Source organism: Vipera ursinii (genome assembly GCF_947247035.1).
Source record: "Vipera ursinii genome assembly, contig: SUPER_Z_unloc_1, whole genome shotgun sequence".
Classification (NCBI taxonomy): domain Eukaryota; kingdom Metazoa; phylum Chordata; class Lepidosauria; order Squamata; family Viperidae; genus Vipera; species Vipera ursinii.
Window position 1 is genome coordinate 1011375 of NW_028148449.1, and position 18038 is coordinate 1029412.

At 48.1% G+C, this 18038-nt stretch overlaps 1 protein-coding gene across 2 annotated transcripts; it reads right to left on the bottom strand.

Moving 5' to 3' along the window:
* Window positions 1-3029: 3029 nt before the first annotated feature.
* Window positions 3030-9029, bottom strand: LOC310650444 (uncharacterized protein). Of its 2 annotated transcripts, XM_083379982.1 has the most exons (5): window positions 8682-9029; window positions 4112-7308; window positions 3815-3869; window positions 3529-3576; window positions 3030-3425 (listed from the first exon to the last, which is right to left on the bottom strand). In XM_083379982.1, the coding sequence occupies exons 1-4, from the start codon at window positions 8776-8778 to the stop codon at window positions 3542-3544; spliced, it is 3384 nt and encodes a 1127-aa protein (XP_083236108.1). In that variant the 5' UTR covers window positions 8779-9029; the 3' UTR covers window positions 3030-3425; window positions 3529-3541. The 2 variants fall into 2 exon arrangements, 1 of the variants encoding a protein (XP_083236108.1); XR_014494373.1 differs by lacking the exon at window positions 3030-3425 and having other exon boundaries at window positions 3560-3576; window positions 3815-4016.
* Between the last annotated feature and the right edge of the window lie 9009 nt (window positions 9030-18038).

Here is an 18038-nt window from a genome sequence, read left to right on the forward strand (position 1 = left end):
TCTCTGCCTCCTTCCGAGAAGCCCCATTGCCTTCCTCTGTTTACTCCTAATTGACTGCCTCCTGAGTCGGGCGTCCTTGAACAGGGCCAGCTGTGGGTCATCTTCATCCACAGTCAGGCTCACACAGCTGGGTCTCCGTGGTGACCAAGTGGGAGGGGCCTGGCTGAGGGCTCTCATCAGCAAGATCTTCAACCCGCTCAGCAAGGTCTTCAACACCCCCCTCCTCCTCCTCTGAGTCGTCCGACCCAACTGCCGAACCCACAGGCTGACCCTGAATCACAACATAGTGTCAGGAGATTGCTCTCAACGATCTGGATCCTCATTTTACCGACCTCGGAAGTATTGACTTCGAGCCAGTCAGGATCGAACAGCAATTTTGCTGTCTGACCACTGAGCGAAGGAAGGAAGGAAGGAAGGAAGGAAGGAAGGGAGAAAAGAGATGGAGAGAAAGGAGAAGAGGGAGGGAGGGAGGGAGGGAGGTGAAAAGAGAGGGTGAGAAAGAAGGAAGGGAAGGAACTCATATACCGCTTCACAGCCCTTTACAGCCCTCTCTGAGCGGTTTACGGAGTCAGCCTCTCGCCTCCAACAACCTGGGTCCTCATTTTACCGACCTCGGAAGGACGGAAGGCTGAGTCAACCCTTGAGTCGGCGAGGATCGAACCTTGGGCGGTGGGCCAAATGAACATGCAATCCTTCATTTTCACCGCCGAGGCACCACGGCTCTTACCATAGCCATTCCCATTCCTCTCTACTCAGTCAAAAGCCTTTGGAATTTTGCACTATTTTGCCAAAGTGGTAAGTGGTTCCTCTGGGGATGGCCGGACAGAACAAACGAGGTCCCTCTCTGCGAAAAAGGAAGTCTCTATTGTCCCAGCCCTCTGTGTCCTCTATCCAGTTCCAGGTGTTTCGGAAGTCTGCTTTCCAATTTCCCTTCCTGTCTTCTTCTCTTCCATGCAGGCGTCACCCTTTGGAACTACAGCTCTCTGCAGAAGGACCTGACCACCAAGCCACAGCCCAAGACTGAATTGGGAATCATTGTGTCCGACAGCATTGGTGACAAGGCCTCCGCCATGGACATCTGGAGGCGGTTTGGGTCTGGATGGGGAGGAACAGGCTTCGGCTCAACCCTGACAAGACTGAGTGGCTGTGTGTGCCGGCGTCTCGGGAAATTCAGATTGTTCCACCGTTAACTATGGGGGGTGAGCTATTACCCCCCGTAGATAGGGCTCGCAACTTGGGTGTCCTCCTAGACTCACAGCTCTCTTTGGAAGATCATATAGGAGCTGTGACTAGGGGGGCCTTCGCCCAGGTTCGCCTGGTGCGCCAGTTGCGGCCCTATCTGGACCGGGATGCCTTGCGCACAGTCACTCATGCACTCGTGACCTCCCGTTTGGACTACTGCAACGCTCTCTACATGGGGCTGCCCTTGAAGACTACTCGGAGGCTCCAACTGGTGCAGAATGCGGCCGCGCGAGTTGTGGTGGGGGTGTCCCGATACTCCCATGTAACACCTCTACTCCGCGAGCTGCATTGGCTTCCGGTTGTCCTCCGGGTAAGATTCAAGGTGCTGGTTACGACCTATAAAGCCCTAAATGGCATGGTTACTTATGGGAGCACCTGCGGCCGGCATCAACTTCCCTTCGTCCAGTGTGCTCCCACAGAGAGGGCCTCCTTAGGGTGCTGTCGGTCAAAGAGTGTCGACTGGTGGCCCCCAGGGGGAGGGCGTTCTCTGTGGGCGCGCCAGACCTGTGGAACCGTTTACTGGTGGAGCTCCGGATGGCTCCCGACCTTCGCTCCTTCCGACGTGACCTAAAAACGTATTTATTTGAACAAGCCGGCCTGGTCTGATGGGTTTAGGGGTATTTTAATGTTATTGTATTAATGTATTGAATTGGGCTGTAATATTTAATATTTTTTAATTTTTGTATGTTGTATTTTATCGTATTGCCCTGTACACCGCCCTGAGTCCTTCAGAAGAAGGGAGGTATAGAAATTAAATTATTATTATTATTATTATTATTATTATTATTATTATTATTATTATTATTATTATTATTATTATTATTATTTTATCTCAGCATCGCTCAAGGCCAGTTTCATGGGGGGGGCTGGTTGAAGTAGGAGGCTCGGCCAAGTATCTTCACAATACCAAGAACTCCAAGCAACAGGCCAGAGTCACCATTCACTACAAAACCACCACCAGGTATAATATTCTCTTTTGCCAGCCTTAAATTAATACAGTTCTTATTAATTGAATAAATGACAATGAAATATAGACATTTTGCTCATGTTTCTGCAAATAATTGTTAAGGAATTTGTTGTGCAGAGGTCTCCTTGTGCTACCAAAGAGTTGCACAGACAAGGAAGGGTACTGAGAGCAGTGAAACACAATGCTAATTGTGAAAAAATGTGCATAAGATTGTAAGAGTTATATATTATTCTACCCAAAGGGGAGAATGTTAGGCATATGGTGCTAGCCTACAATGTTGGGTTGAAAATATATTAACCATAATGCTATGTCTTTAAGTTGTTAATTGGCCAATGGGTGTGTAAGTGTTCTCAAGGCCATAAGAGGGAGCTAGTAACGTAGCTTCTTTCTCTCTCTGAATTCACTGCTCTCTACTATTACTGTTTTTGCTCTGCTGTTGGTTTACTACTGTTGTAAACCTGAACTGTGTATTGACCTCTGGACTGGTAAGAAGACTTTGTATTTTGGATTGCTACTTGGACTGTTGCTATTGTGTATGACCTGGACTGTTTATTTTTGACTGTGCATTTTTGTTTTTACACCACCTCAAAAGTAAACTACTTTTTGCTTTTACAACTCAGTGTACTCTTGTGTGACTCTTGCTGCTCTCAGTACCCTTCCTTGTCTGTGCAACTCTTTGGTAGCACAAGGAGACCCTGCACAACAAATTCCTTAACAATAATAACCGCATCGATATAGTTTCTTTTCTATTTGATCATCTTGATTGCCTCATCATAGATCCTGTTTACAAAATTCTTGCTGCCTGCGGCCATCTCAACACGGGACAAGAGTTACATAATATTGGGGGGAGAAATGGTGTAATAGAATCCTTAAAGAAAGGAGGCCCAAGGAGGGACAGAATGACAAAAGTAAAACTTAAATCTTTTAATTATTTTAAGGAATTAAATTGAATTATTGAATTGTCCCACGGCGAGCTTGTACCACAGCAAGTTGACCCGCCAGAGGTGGCCGTGGAAAGATGGCCATGGTGAGTTTGTTGTGCAGTTTCCAACTGCACAACAAAATAGAATTGTTGACTTAGTCATTGCTTTACATCTGATTAAAAAACATGGCTCTTCTGAGCATGTGCAGAAGGCCTCCACGTTCTCTGATGACTCTTAGCCAGCCGGGAAGGAGGCCCGAAACACACAGTTGGAGAGTCGGAGAGGGCTGGCTCCTGCGTGAGGCAATCTGCGCTGTGATTGGTTGCTGTGGGGGGTGGAGTTCCCCTTTTCCCCCGCCTTTTTCCTTCTGTCTGCCCTGTGCACTCGGTGATTTACCTAAAGACTTGTCTCATGATGCGCTGGTTGGCCGGTCTATCTTGTTTGCTGTAAACAAAGATGTGAAATATATTTATTTATATAAAACTAAAAGTTTGCGTCAGCGTCTCTGACTCCATTTGGAGTCACTTGCTGCGCCATTCCCTGACACCAAGCAATTTCTGTTTCGACATGAGTGTCTGAATCTCGGCTTTTCCGAAAAGAAGGTATGAATTGAAAATCGAGCCCTGTGGACCCCAAAGTGGCCGGTAAATGTTTTATAAGTGATTGAAATAATCAATCTTACCCCAATTATTACATTGTCCACCTTCGGTCTGTGCCAGTCCTTGAAAATAAGTCTCCTGAAGAAGAAAAACAGGGTCACAAAAAGAAGGCGGGGAACTCTCGAGTTGGCTTTGGTTGTCTCCTGATTAGTCAAAGGCCGCCCACTTTCTCCTCCTCCTCCTCCGTTAACACTGATGATATTATCTAGTTGGGTCATAAAACATCTGCAAGAAATCCACAAAGCTCAGAGAGCTTCAGGGGACCCCCTAGATCTCTCTTCCTCCTCCTCGAGAATAGACCAAAGAAGACCTCAATTTACCGTGTCTGGTGTCTTCATAGGACAGATGCAAGTGATCTCCTCGCTCCACTGACTGAACTCTTCTTCCGTCCCAGCAGCACATCGGATACTTAGCTGCACATCTTCTCGGACCTCCTTAGAATATTCTGTGGGGAGTTTTTGCCACTCCTCCTTGCCTGTAATCTGAAATTCCACCAGGTACCGGGAGACCGAAGCCGATCCATCGGCCAATGGATCGGTCGTGATCTGGACAAGGTTTGGTTGAACTTGCTCAATCTTAGGACAGGGAGGACTTCTAAGAGCAGCTTCCAGCTCCTGAGGCTCGGTGAGGACCTCCTCGGTCGAGGTTAAACTTTTCTCTTCCAGAATCATTAACGAATCAAAGAAATCCTTCATGCTCTCAGCGCTTTTTCTCCAGGACAATTCCGCAGCAGCCTTATTGTTTCCTTCATTTCCTTTGCGACGAAGGAAGTGGTTTGCTAGGAAGTGCATAGGGATTCCCATCTCGCTTCGGGGACGCTGCAGGTCAGCCTCCTTGACAGCCTCCAAGACAGGTGGCTTCCAACCATCTTGAAAGGTGACCAGGAGTTGGACGTTACCCGCTATGTCTTTTCCTAACATGGAGAGGATGGAATTAAAGATGCATTTCTGGATTGCAAGTGAATACCCACAGTAGTAAGCCTGAGCCACAAAGCAGATGGCATCAAACTGGCCTGTGCTCTCTGCGAAGGAGCAAAACTGTTGGAGAAGCTGCTTCACCTGCCTCTCTTTCATTCTTACATTTCCAAAATCTCGAGTGTTAATTATTGTGAGAGAATAGGGAATTTGAAAACCCCTTTGATGGTGCACCTTGTAGACTATGATTTCAGACCAGCTGCTTCCAGCTTTGCTTCTACAAGGAGTTCCGTGAAGGAATTCGAATCTGAAATTATCTTCCCATTGGACACCCAGGATATAATTGATCATCCCTTTGATCAGAGTGTTTTTCTCATACTGTGCTCCTCCCACCACCAGGATCACTTTGTTCAGCACATCCGGGTTCTTCTTCCCAAAGTGAAACATGAGACAGGAGCTGGAGGCATCTGAGAGGTCTATCGTCAGAGGAAGGGAAAACTTTAATGGATGGCTGCCCCCCACCAGGGAGCTTATCTGAATGAACTGGTGGGCTGTGTTGCCTGCATCTTCTTCCTCCAGTGTGGTGGAGATCTCCACCTCCTCGCTGGGGACACTCAGAGATCCATTATCACACACAGCTGACACCCGTATTCTATACGCCGTCTGGGGCTTGAGACCTTCAATGGAATAAAACACTACTTTTGTCCTGGTCCTTTTTCCAGTCCACTGGTCCTTCCCAACTCCAGCCTCCACCATTCTGTACTCCATCTTGTACTCTTTGATCACAACTCCTAAGGCAACGATGCTGGGACACATCCAAGCCACAGAGATGACAGAAGATGCCGAGGTGACCTTGAATAATTTCTCAGGAGGGCTAATGGGAAGAGTCTTTATGGGTGGGCTCAGGTCACTGCTTTTACCACGGCCTACCTTGCAACAAGCAGCATACTGGAGTAGGTACTCTGTGTTTGGACACAGATCTTTCAGCAGGAACAACTCCCCGGCATCCTCTGTCCTCACGCTCTTCCAGTCCTCTTGCCCTGCAATCTTGTACTCTACCAAATAGCTGGAGATGGCAGCCTTTCCATATTCAGTGGGCTGAAACTTCAGTTGAATGCTGTCATGTCTCAGTTCAGTAATCTGCAAAGGGAGAGGTTTTGAGGGCAACTCAAAGTTCTTGCTGACCAGCTTTCCATCTTCATAAAGGTAAATGGAGGCTACCGGGATGTCCACATCTGGGAGTGAGGCCACAACAAAGCGGACCTTCTCACTTGACTGGTTGATACTGAAAAAGTCATGCATGGATTTGGCAACTTGGCGAGCATTCTGGGTCCTCTCCTGGTCCTCAAACCAGGCCATACCTTTCTTCACCCCAGGAGTGGACCTTGTGGACTTAGCTGGTTCTTGCAAGAATTGCTCCTGAAGCCTGTCCTGTAAGCTCAAGAGAAATGGCTCCTCTTCATGTAATGAAGTGAATATAAAAGAGACCATATATAACGTTTGTGGGTCAAGAAATATTTCTTCCATCTTGTTCTGGGAAGTGATAACTTGTATTTCACTTAGAATAGTCAGATAAGATTTGACAACGTTAATTTCTCTCTTTTTGGTGTCTACATATTCACTGAGTCTTTGGGTGTTGAAGGGCGACTGGTTGACAGATGTTAAGATGTCCACCAGTGTCCCTTCCTCCTGTCCTCCTCCCCGGATGGAAGGCAACACTCTGGCAAGCTGTTTCTGGAAAGTCTGCTTGTGTTGCTTGCAAAGATCCTTGAACCGTTGGATCTTCTTCTTGATCTCAGGGAAGGTCTCAACAATGGGATTGTTGGCTAGATCGTTGCTTTGCATCTGGATTTCGTTGAGTTCCTCTAAGATCTTCTCAGCATCAAAAATCAATGCTAATCTGATCTCACGGACCATTTTAGCTGCTCTGGTGTCCAGTTTGGTCAGCGGGTACAGCCAGACCCGCACAGGAACAGCCTTCTCCCCATCTTCCCCTAACATTTTCGGTAAAGCTTGGTAAACTTTAATTGCATCTTCGAAAGTCACTGGATTTTTCTCCAGAGAAAAATCTCCATGGAACTTGCACCTGAACTTCAGAGCATTCTCTTTCTCCTCCTTGTTGTATTTGACCTCTGCTCCTCCTCCGACAGATATTCCCTTCGTGAGTGTAGCCTGGAGACTTCCTTCTACATTTTTTATCTTCTCTGTTGAAGAAACCTCTCGGTCAAAGACGAAGAAAGCCTGGGCTCCATAGAGGATGGCCGTGACCACATGGGTGGCCATGCCATGCTCAAAGACTTCTCGGTGAGAGACATTCCGGGTTCCTAGATGGCTCATGGTCAGCTGCTCATACCTGGTGGTGGTTTTGTACTGAACGGTGACTCTGGCTTGTTGCTTGGACTTCTTGGTGTCATGAAGATACTTGGCTGACCCTCCCACTTCAACCAGCCCCACAAGGAAGCTGGCCTTGAGGTTTGCTGAGATGTCCAGGGCGGAGGCCTTATCATCAATGGTGTCAGACACAATGATTTCTGATTCCGTCTTGGGCTGAGGCTTGATGGTCAGGTCCTTCTGCAGAGAGCTGTAGTCCCAAAGGGTGACGCCTGCATGGACCAGGAGAAGACAAGTAGGTAAATCTGAAACCAGACCTCTGAAACACTTGGAACTGGATAGAGAAGCCCCAGAGTGTTGGGACAATAAAGGTAAAAGGTAAAGGTTCCCCTGCACATGCGTGCTAGTCGTTTCTGACTCTAGGGGCCGGTGCTCATCTCCGTTTCAAAGCTGAAGAGCCAGTGCTTGTTCAAGGACGTCTCCGTGGTCATGTGGCCGGCATGACTAGACGCCAAAGACGCACGGAGCGCTGTTACCTTCCCACCGTAGCGGTCCCTATTTTTCTACTTGCATTTTTACATGCTTTCGAACTGCTAGGTTGGCAGAAGCTGGGACGAGTGACAGGCGCTCACTCTGTTACGCGGCACTCGGGATTCAACCCGCCAAACTGCCAACCTTCCGATCGACAAGCTCAGCATACTAACCCACTGAGCCACCGCATCCCAGACAACAGAGACAATAGGGACAATAGAGACATCATTTTTCCTGGAGAGTGACCTCACTTGCTCTGTCCAGCCATCACCAAAGAAACCACCACCACCCCGTTTTGCAAAATATTGCAAAATTCCAAACTGAGTAGAGAGGAATGGGAATGTCTGTGTACCTACTGCTTTCAAGACAGATCTCCAACTCCCTGGAGAAACCATGGTTTTCATCAGGGGTTCAGAGGTATCTTTTGTGTTCGGACCTGCCCTCCGGGAAAGCACCAGCACCAGAAATTTAGGGTGAATACACTGCCACCTTGGCTGGGATCTTAAGTCCTTTTTAAATCATTTTACAATTCATTTCAGTAACTATGTTTGGTGCGAGAAACCTTTTGTGTGCCTGGCCAAGAATTGGATACGCATTCCCTTCCCACTAGATCAGGGGTGTCAAACTCAATTTCATTGAGGGCCGCATCAGTATTGCGGTTGCCCTCAAGGGGCCGGGTGGGTGTGGCCAGGGTGGGCGTGGCCTACTGGGTGGGCGTGGCTAGAGTGCGTATGGCCTACTGGGTGGGCGTGGCCAGCTCTACATTGTTCGCATCAAGGGTGCCTATGGGGGCCTGGGCTGGAGTGGGACAGATCTGAGGGTCTCTGGCAGAAGGAGGGTCTCTGGGCCAGGGCCAAGGCAGTGGGGGCCGTTCCCTCCCTGTTTCCAGGATGGCTTCGCGGGCCACATGAAACCACTTCGCGGGCCGGATCCGGCCCCCGGGCCTTGTGTTTGACATGTCTGCACTAGATGCTTCCAACAAGCTGTAAGTCCAGGAGCTGAGTCCCGAAGTGACCACAGGCTGAGCCTGTGCATTAACTGGCAGTGCCCATAGCCCTCTGTCGAAAGGTCCTGCAGGGGATGCCCACCCCTCCGCCTCTCCTCTGGCTCCTACCTGGGATCACGGCATCCTTGCGGCAGTCGTACAGCATCCCTAGCTGGAAGGGGCGGCCGAGTGCTGGAATGTCAATGATGTCGTCGGCCAGGGCCATGCTGGGCTCCTGCGTGTTGCTGGCACTTCTGGTGCCCTGCAAGAGAGAAGAACCATCCGGAAAAGGCAGAGACTGACTGCTGATTCCGGACACACCCCTTCCTGAACCCCCCTTTTCTACATGTCCGTCCCCACCCACTCCAATATCAGAAACCCATTCCAAAAATCGGGGGTGGGCTTCCTAGATCATACTGCCAAATCCTGTGAACAGTCTGGGGAAGGGGATCACTTTATCCTGTACCTTTACTTATTTTTTTATTTATTTTATTTCCATTTATATCCCACCCTTCTCCGAAGACTCAGGGCGGCTTACAAGCTTAGCAGTAGCCTTCATTCTATGTATATGCCTGCTTATTAGGGCTTTCACACACACCCCAAGCGGCATTATTACAAAGTCAGCTTATTGCCCCCAACAATCTGGGTCCTCATTTTACCTACCTTGGAAGGATGGAAGGCTGAGTCAACCTTGAGGCTGGTGAGACTCGAACCTGCACTAATTGCAGGCAGCTGGTGTTACTTAAGGAGGCATTAGCCCACTGCTCCACCAATGCTCTTTTTTATCTGTGTCTCTAGAAATAAAAACAGCAATCATCTGTAACAGGGGTGCCCAACCCCTGGGCCGCGGCCCACTACCAGACTGTGGCCCATTCAGAACTGGACTACACAAGTGGTGGGCCAGCACGTGTGCATGTGCAGTTTGACTTGCGTGAGTGGTGGGCAGGAGAACCTGTCCCGTTTCAGACAAGTGACTATGTCAGGTCCCCAGAACCTACACCACTTTGCATTTATTTCATTTCACCTTTCTTTGGGGGGGGGGGGCTGCCATTCTGTTTGCTTTTCACTATACTCTAGTTCTGGCCCTTCCCTCTTCATCCCGGAGAAGGAATGAGGATGGAGCTTAAGGAAAGCGAGGAAGAGCTTGAGATGCCCAACGCACCAACCAGGCCAGTTCCCAAAGCATCAAGCCACCTGTGGATTGGCTGGAATTCAAATGGCCACTGTGACTCTGGGGGGAGGAGAAAGGATGACACTTTAATTATACTCCTTGAGTGGGATTTTCCCCAGATCTCGCTTTGACTTTCCTACTGTCACTAACCCCTAACAAAAGTTTCATTTTGAGACAATGCCTGTTTCACGAGTTCTGCTTTCTTGGGTGGTTGGTTGAAGTGGGTCCTTACAGACTGTCCAGTCTCTTCTTAAAAACCTCCGCTGACGGAGCGCCCACAATTTCTGGTGGCAAGCTGTTCCACAGGCTAATTGTCCTCACTGGTAAGAAGTTTCTCCGCAACTCCAGGTTGCTTCTCTCTTTTTAAGATCTTCCCAGCATCCCTCATTCCAAAAAACAAGGGCATCCTGGGAAGCCAGACTCCATTTCCTTTACCATTGGGAAGGAAGCAGACGCACCAGGGAGAATCCAGCTAATCCGCGGCACACATTCATCGGAGGACAAAATCCACATCCTATACACACAGCACCGCTGGTGAAATATAGGTTTATCTGTATTTGTTCATTGTTTTGCTCACCAGCAACTCAGCACTGATTATTTTTGGATTTGGGTTCTTATTGTACGTATTTCAATTTTCCAGAGTTTCACACACACCCCACCACCAATACTGACAGGGCAAGCCCCCAGAATATAAACTGACAGCAAACGCCCCTCCCCACTAGCACCGACTAACCTAGTTTGGGTAATGAAACGTCTGCAAGAAATAAGGACCAAGGACCCCACAGTGCTCTTCTGAAGAACAGAGTTGGAAGGGACCCTGGAGGTCTTCTAGTCCATCCCCCTGCTTTAGCCTATACCAGGGGTAGGCAACCTCGGCTCTTTTATGACTCATGGACTTCAACTCAGTCAGCTATGCTGACTCAGGAATTCTGGGAGCTGAAGTCCATGAGTCATAAAAGAGCCAAGGTTGCCTACCCCTGGCCTATACCACTCCTATACCAAGTAGCCAATTCTCAGCCCTCTCGGAAAATTGCAGGCTGTTTCCTCTGCGCAGTCCCACCACAAGGCTCTGCTCTCAGCTCTAAGTCAACAGGGGGAGATCTGCCAACCCCCAACTTTGCAAAGTCCCTTGAGGGAGGCTTTGGGGGAAGTGTCAAGACTACGGCAAGCCCTCGCAACAAGCCACAGAGGCTTCACAGCTAAAACGTTTATCTGCAGAAAGAGGAAGGGAACTCCTAATCGCTCGGTTTAGAACTGGGAGAGGGGGGAATGGGCAGCCCGGTTGCCTCCTCTCTCCTGGTGGCAGGATCAGAATTCAGGTGCTTGGCAAGTTGGTGATCTTTAGGGCCACAGGAGCTTGCAAGCATTGGCTGAGAGCTTGACAGCACAAAACTCTTTCCCCCCCCCACTCCAGAGAAGTTGGCCTTCTCCCTCCCTCCCCCTGGCCCTCTCTCTCTCTGCCCCTCCCTGTCACATACCTGGGTCCCCTTATCTTCCTCTTCCTCTGCTGCCTACAGGCTGAATACACACTGAGCTAGAAAGCTTCTCCCGGAAGAATCTTCCTTCTCACTCACTTCCACTTTCGCTTTCACTCAACAGGAAACGGGGAGGGGGGGGGAAGGGAGCTCCAGATTCTGCCTGACCACTTCTCCGTCTTCAGAAAGGGGGGGGGAGGGAGGAAGGCTCCTGATGGAAAGACCTCTCCTCCTCTCCCCCCCCCCTCCAGACTTAGGGACGCAAACACCCCATCCAGACTTTCACAGCCTCCGGGAGGGAGTTTCTCAAGCTGAGCAACTTTGAAAGTGGGTGTGCTTCAACTCCCAGCATGCCCCATTCAGTATGTTGAGAAGCTCTAGTCCAGGGGTCTTCAAACTTGGCCCTTTTATGACTTGTGGACTTCATCTCCCAGAATTCCTCAGCCAGGCGTGCTGGCTGAGGAATTCTGGGAGTTGAAGTCCACAAGTCATAAAAGGGCCAAGTTTGAAGACCCCTGCTCTAGTCTCTCTCTCTCTCCCCCCCCCTCCCTTCATCCATCCATCCCTCTGTCCCTCCAGCTGTTGCTCATTCTTGGCCACTTAAAAATGGGTGGACTTCAACTCCCAGCATGCCCCGCCAGTATATTGAGAAGCTCTAGTCCAGGGGTAGGCAACCTCGGCTCTTTTATGATTCATGGACCAACTCCCAGAATTCCTGAGTCAGCTGGCTCAGGAATTCTGGGAGTTGAAGTCCATGAATCATAAAAGAGCCGAGGTTGCCTACCCCTGCTCTAGTCTCTTTCTCTCTGTCCCTCCCTCCAGCTGTTTCTCATTCTTGGCCACTTGAAAATGGGTGGACTTCAACTCCCAGCATGCCCCAGCCAGTATGCTGAGAAGCTCTGATCTGTCTCACTCCGTGCACCCACGCATTCTCTCCCCCTCCAATCCATGCATCCACCTATCCGTCATTCTCTCCCCCTCAGGATCCATGCATCCACCTATCCAGGTGTTCCTCATCCTTTGCCACTTGAAAATGGGTGGACCTCAGCTCCCAGAATTCCCCAGCCATCACGTTGAGAAGCCCTGCTCTCTTTCTCTCCCTCCCTCTTTCCAATCCATCTATCCACCCACCCACCACGCGTCCATCCATCTGTCCCACCATTTTTTCCCAATCCATCCGTTTCTCATCTTTGGCGATTTGAAAGGGGCTGGACTCCAGCTCCCAGAATTCCCCAGCCATCACGTTCAGAAGCCCTGCCCTCTACCTCCCTCCCTCTTGCTCATCCATCCATGTCCCAGAGTTAAACAGCTCTTCTTCTTCGTCTGGCCAAGCTCCCATCGCTGGGAGGAAGACGTCGGGGCCAGTACAAAGGGGGCGTTACCCTTTTTTCCCGCCTTTTTTTTTCTTCTCTGGGTTCGGCCTGGGGTTTCATTTACCTCAGGATCCTCCTGTCTGGTCTGCTCCTGCAGGAAGAGCTCTGCGCTGTGATTGGTTGCCGCAAGTATAAAGGGGGCGTTTCCCTCCCTCTTTCCCTCCCCCCTTCACCTTTTTTCCTTTTCTGTGTTCTGCCTGCTGTTTAATTTACCTCAGGATTTTCCTGGGTTCATGACTCGTGTTTTTTTTCTTTCTGGATTATGACAAATTGTTTGTTTGAATGTTAAATATATTTATGTTAGGTACATATATAAAAGACTATAAGTCTGTGTTCGTCTCTCTGACTTCACCTGGCCAGCTGGTGTGCAATTTGTTTAATTTTACCTCAGGATGTTCCTGACTATCTTGTGTGTGTGTTTTTTCTTTCTGGATGATGGCAAAAGTAAGTTTGAATATTAAAATATATTTATATAGATATAGTAAAGACTAGCTGTGTCTCAACCTTGGGAACTTGAAAGTGGGTGGACTTCAACTCCCAGCATGCCCCAGCCAGCATGTTGAGAAGCTCTGATTTCTTTCTCTCTCTCCCTTCCTCCATCCCTCCATCCATCCATCCATCCAGCTGCTTCTCATTCTTGGCAACTTGAATTCCCAGAATTCCCCAATCAGCACGTTGAGAAACTGATCTTTATCTCTCCCTCCCTCCCAGAACCCACACCTGCCCAATCCGGGTTTTGCTCCTCCAGAGCCTGGCCTAGGCCCACTCCTGGAAGAAGGGCTTCCTGGAAGAAGCTCTGATCTCTTTCTCTCTCCCTTCCTCCATCCCTCCATTTATCTTTGCAATCCATCCATCCAGCTGCTTCTCATTCTTGGCAACTTGAAGGTGGATGGACTTCAGTTCCCAGAATTCCCTAGCCAGCATGTTGAGAAGCCCTGCTCTCTTTGCCTCCCTGCCTCACTGGAGAAGAGCCTAATGCTGGGAAAGATTGAGGGCAAGAGAAGAAGGGGACGACAGAGAAGGAGGTGGCTGGATGGAGTCACTGAAGCAGTGTTGTTGTTGTTGTTGTTAGTTGCGAAGTCGTGTCCGACCCATCGCGACCCTATGGACAATGTTCCTCCAGGCTTTCCTGTCCTCTACCGTCTTCTGGAGTCCATTTAAGCTCACGCCTACTGCTTCAGTGACTCCATCCAGCCACCTCATTCTCTGTCATCCCCTTCTTCTATTGCCCTCAATCTTTCCCAGCATTAGGCTCTTCTCCAGTGAGTCCTTCCTCCTCATTAGGTGGCCAAAGTATTTGAGTTTTAGCTTCAGGATCTGGCCTTCTAAAGAGCAGTCAGGGTTGATCTCCTCTAGGACTGACCGGTTTGATCGCCTTGCAGTCCAAGGGACTCGCAGGAGTCTTCTCCAGCACCAGAGTTCAAAGGCCTCAATTCTTTTGCGCTCAGCCTTTCTTATGACTGAAGCAGTAGGCGTGAGCTTAAATGGACTCCAGAAGATGGTAGAGGACAGGAAGGCCTGGAGGAACATTGTCATAGGGTCGCGATGGGTCAGACACGACTTCGCAGCTAACAACAATATTTATGTACCTATATTAAAGACTAGCTGCTTCTCATCCTTGGAAACTTGAAAATAGGTGGACTTCAGCTCCCAGCATGCCCCAGCCAGCATGTTGAGAAGCTCTGATTTCTCTCCCTCGCTCCCTTCATTTCTCCCACCCTCCACCCATCCATCCGCCCACCTGTTTGTCATTCTTGGACTTCAGCTCCCAGCATGCGCCAGCCAGCATGTTGAAAACCTCTGATCTCTTTCTCTCCCTCCATTCATCCATCCACCCACCCATCCTTCCATCTTATCTCCAATCCATCCATCCACCTATTCTTCCATCCATCTCTCCAATCCATCCACCCGTTTGTCATTCTTGGCAACTTGTAAGTGGTTGGACTTCAACTCCCAGCATGCCCCAGCCAGCATGTTGAAATCTCTGATCTTTTTCCCTCCCTCCCTAGCTCCCTCCCTCCATTCCATTCATCCATTCTTCCATCCATCTCTCCAATCCATCCACCCACCCACCCATCCAGCTGTTTCTCATTCTTGGTAACTTGCAAGTGGGTCAACTTCAACTTCCATAATTCTCCAGCCATATATGTTAAATATATTTATATACATATATAAAAGACTACAGGGAGTCCTCCACTTGCAACAGTTCGTTTAGTAACCGAAGTTATAACCACACTGAAAAAGTGACTGAGGACCATTTTTCACACTTGCGAGCTTTGTAGCAACCCCGTGATCACATGATCAAAATTCGGATGCTTGGCAACTGGTTCATATTTATGACGGTTGCAGAGTCCTGGGGGTCACGTGATCCCCTTTTGCGCCCTGACAAGCAAAGTCAGTGGGGAAGCTGGATTCACTTAACGACTGTGTAACTAACTAACTAACTTAACAACTGTAAGTGATTCCCTGAACAAAAGTGGCAAAATAAATTCATCAAATGGGGCAAAAGTCACTTAACCAATTTCTCACTGAGCAGCATAAATTTTGGGCTCAATTGAGGTTTTAAGTACTAGTTCCTGTCACTATCTCCCACTTTTTCTGGACAGCTGCTGCGCAATTCCTTGACGGTTTGTCTGAACCATGGTTTCTGATTGTGGCTTGGGGTCACCCGCTTCTTGTGAGCCAAACTAAGAGAGTTAAAAAGCTCTAAGCCAGCTAACTAATTCAGGGGTCGTATTTTTCGGCTTTGGGAAGTATAGGCCTAGTAAATACCAACTCCCAGCATTCCCCAGGAGAGATGCCAATTTGGTGTACTAGGTAGGGGCCTCAGGCTAGAAACTGGGTGGCTGTGAGTTCTAGTCTCTCCTTGGGCACTGTCGGAAGGAGATCCGGTTTAAAAAATGGACGCAGAAGAGTGGCGGGTTGTTTATGCAGAGATCAGGTTTACGATTTGAGCACAAAATATTGCTTTCCCCAAAGGTGCTTTTTTCATGAGGCAACTGGACTTTCTTGTTGTTTTTTTTTAAACAAGTTTTATTAATTTTCTAATTTTACATCCAAATATTTATGAAGCAATGTGGTGATTGGGTAGTCAAAAGTCCAATAGCAAAATCTTTTTGTACATATCTCAGAGTACATCAACAAAAATTCCCTCTCCAGTTCCCAAAAATATGGTTAGTTACAATATCAAAATCAAATCACTACATATCTAATTGTGACATAGTCAGTTAGGGCAATTATCAATATATTTTCACATACCGGTATACCTATCCACATCCTGTTTTGAGTTTTACCTAATTTCAATACAGTGCTCCTGATTGGCCTATAGTATCTAAAAGACTTCGTTTTCGGGTAGCCCACATTTCCCCCATTTCATTATATGGTAGTTATTATATCTAAAATACATACATTATTCATTTAGGTGCATTCTTGTTTTATTTCACAAACGTATTCTGTTTATCATCTTAGTAATTCATCAATAGGGACCTGGTGGCTCAGTGGGTTAGGACGCTGAGCTTGTCGATCAGAAGGTCGGCAGTTTGGCGGGTCGAATCCCAAGTGCTGCATAACAGAGTGAACGCCTGTTACTCGTCCCAGCTTCTGCCAACCTAGCAGTTCGAAAGCACGTAAAAATGCAAGTAGAAAAATAGGGACCGCTAAGGTGGGAAGGTAACAGCGTTCCGTGCGCCTTTGGCGTCTAGTCATGCCGGCCACATGACCACAGAGACGTCCTCGGACAAGCGCTGGCTCTCCGGCTTTGAAACGGAGATGAGCACCGGCCCCTAGAGTCGGAAACGACTAGCACGCCTGTGCGGGGGAACCTTTACCTTTACCTTAATTCATCAATTATCAAAAAGGTATCTTTTGTTATATCATTCCAAGTTCTGTAATATAATTCAAAGTTATGTTCTAGTAGCTAATTTTCATTTCCCTTAGAAATCCTAGATCCTAGATATAAAAACAGTTTATGTCTTTTAAAGATTCCCCTTGGCCCATTAAAAGAAATTTTAAACTCTTATCATTACAAATCTGCACAATAAGAAGAAATCTATTTTTTAAATCTAACTCTAGCTTTCTTTTTGTGCCAAACAGGCTTCCATATCAGTGCCTTTAAATTCTCAAGTGTGTCTCCCTTTCTTCCTACACACGTTGTTTGAATCCTGGGAGACCATCCAGTTGTCAATTTTTCAAAGAGAGTGACCCCTTTATAGTCATTAAATTGTTGCTCTAATAGATCAAATCTCCATGTTTGACGTAGTATGGTTGTCATTAGTTCAGTCTGGTCTTCTTCTTCTTCCAATTCCATCTGGCTTAGGTAAGAGGTCATGTCCGGTGTTGTAATGATTATTTGGTTAGCTAGATTCTCAATGTACTGTGTTTGAAGGCCTTTGGCATCCTCCATCTTAGTGTTGCTTTCTTCAGCTTCTGTTGTTTGTTGAATTGTAAGTTTTTTAGTTGAAATCGAAATTTGGGCATCAGGGCTCTCAGTGAATTTCTTGTTTTTCTTTGAAGACGTTTCCCTTCTCATCCAAGAAGCTTCTTCGGCTCTGACTGGATGGTGGGGAATGGCAGGATTTATATTCCTTGCAGACAGCTGGTCATTTGCCTTCTTTTGGAGAATCGTTGAAGCCACTGGCAGGTTTGTGTAGTGTTGTCAGGGTCGCTTGAGTAGTGTAAATGGGTGTGGAGCCTTCTTGTAACTGCTGAAAAGACTTGTGTTGTAGACAGGACATAGATGGCGATGTATCCATTGGTGTTGAGAGCCAGGCACCGGTTCCCACATTCAGCGATACATTCCTTCAGCTCTTCCTATTGTGTAGACCCCCAGGGTCCCTTCCAACTCTGTCAGGGTCTCCTGCTTGAGCAGGGGTTAGACTAGACCTCCAGGGTCCCTTCCAAATCTGTCATTCTATGATTCTGTAAGGGTTTCCTGCTGGAATGTAATAACACAGTGGAAAGGGATCTTGGAGGTCTTCTAGTCCAACCCCCTGCTCAAGCAGGAGGCCTTTAAAGAATCAGAGAAAAGAGCCAGAAGGGGCCTCGGAGGTCATCTAGTCCAAACCCCCTGCTCTGGCAGAAAACCCAATATAATTTGAGACAAATGGTTGTCCAATCTCTTCTTAAAAAACTCCAGGGTTGGAGCACCCACAACCTCTGGAGACAAGCCGTCCCACTGGTTAATTGTTCTCACTGTCAGGAAGTTTCTTCTTACACAATTCTCACACCTCTAGGGAAAAGTGCAGGCTGTTTCCTTTGCGCAGGGCAACACAACAAGGCCTGACCTCAGAACGGAGTCCCATCTGGAGAGCTTCAAAAACACCCAAATTAGCCAAGCTTGGAGGAGAGGCTTTTGGGGGAAAGGCCAGGTGCCTAATCCCGAGGGAGAAAGAGGAGACAAGCCACAAAAGGAATTCCCAGCCCTGGGAGAGGACGGCTCCTCAAAATCGGGGGGTCTGCAACTGCTCTC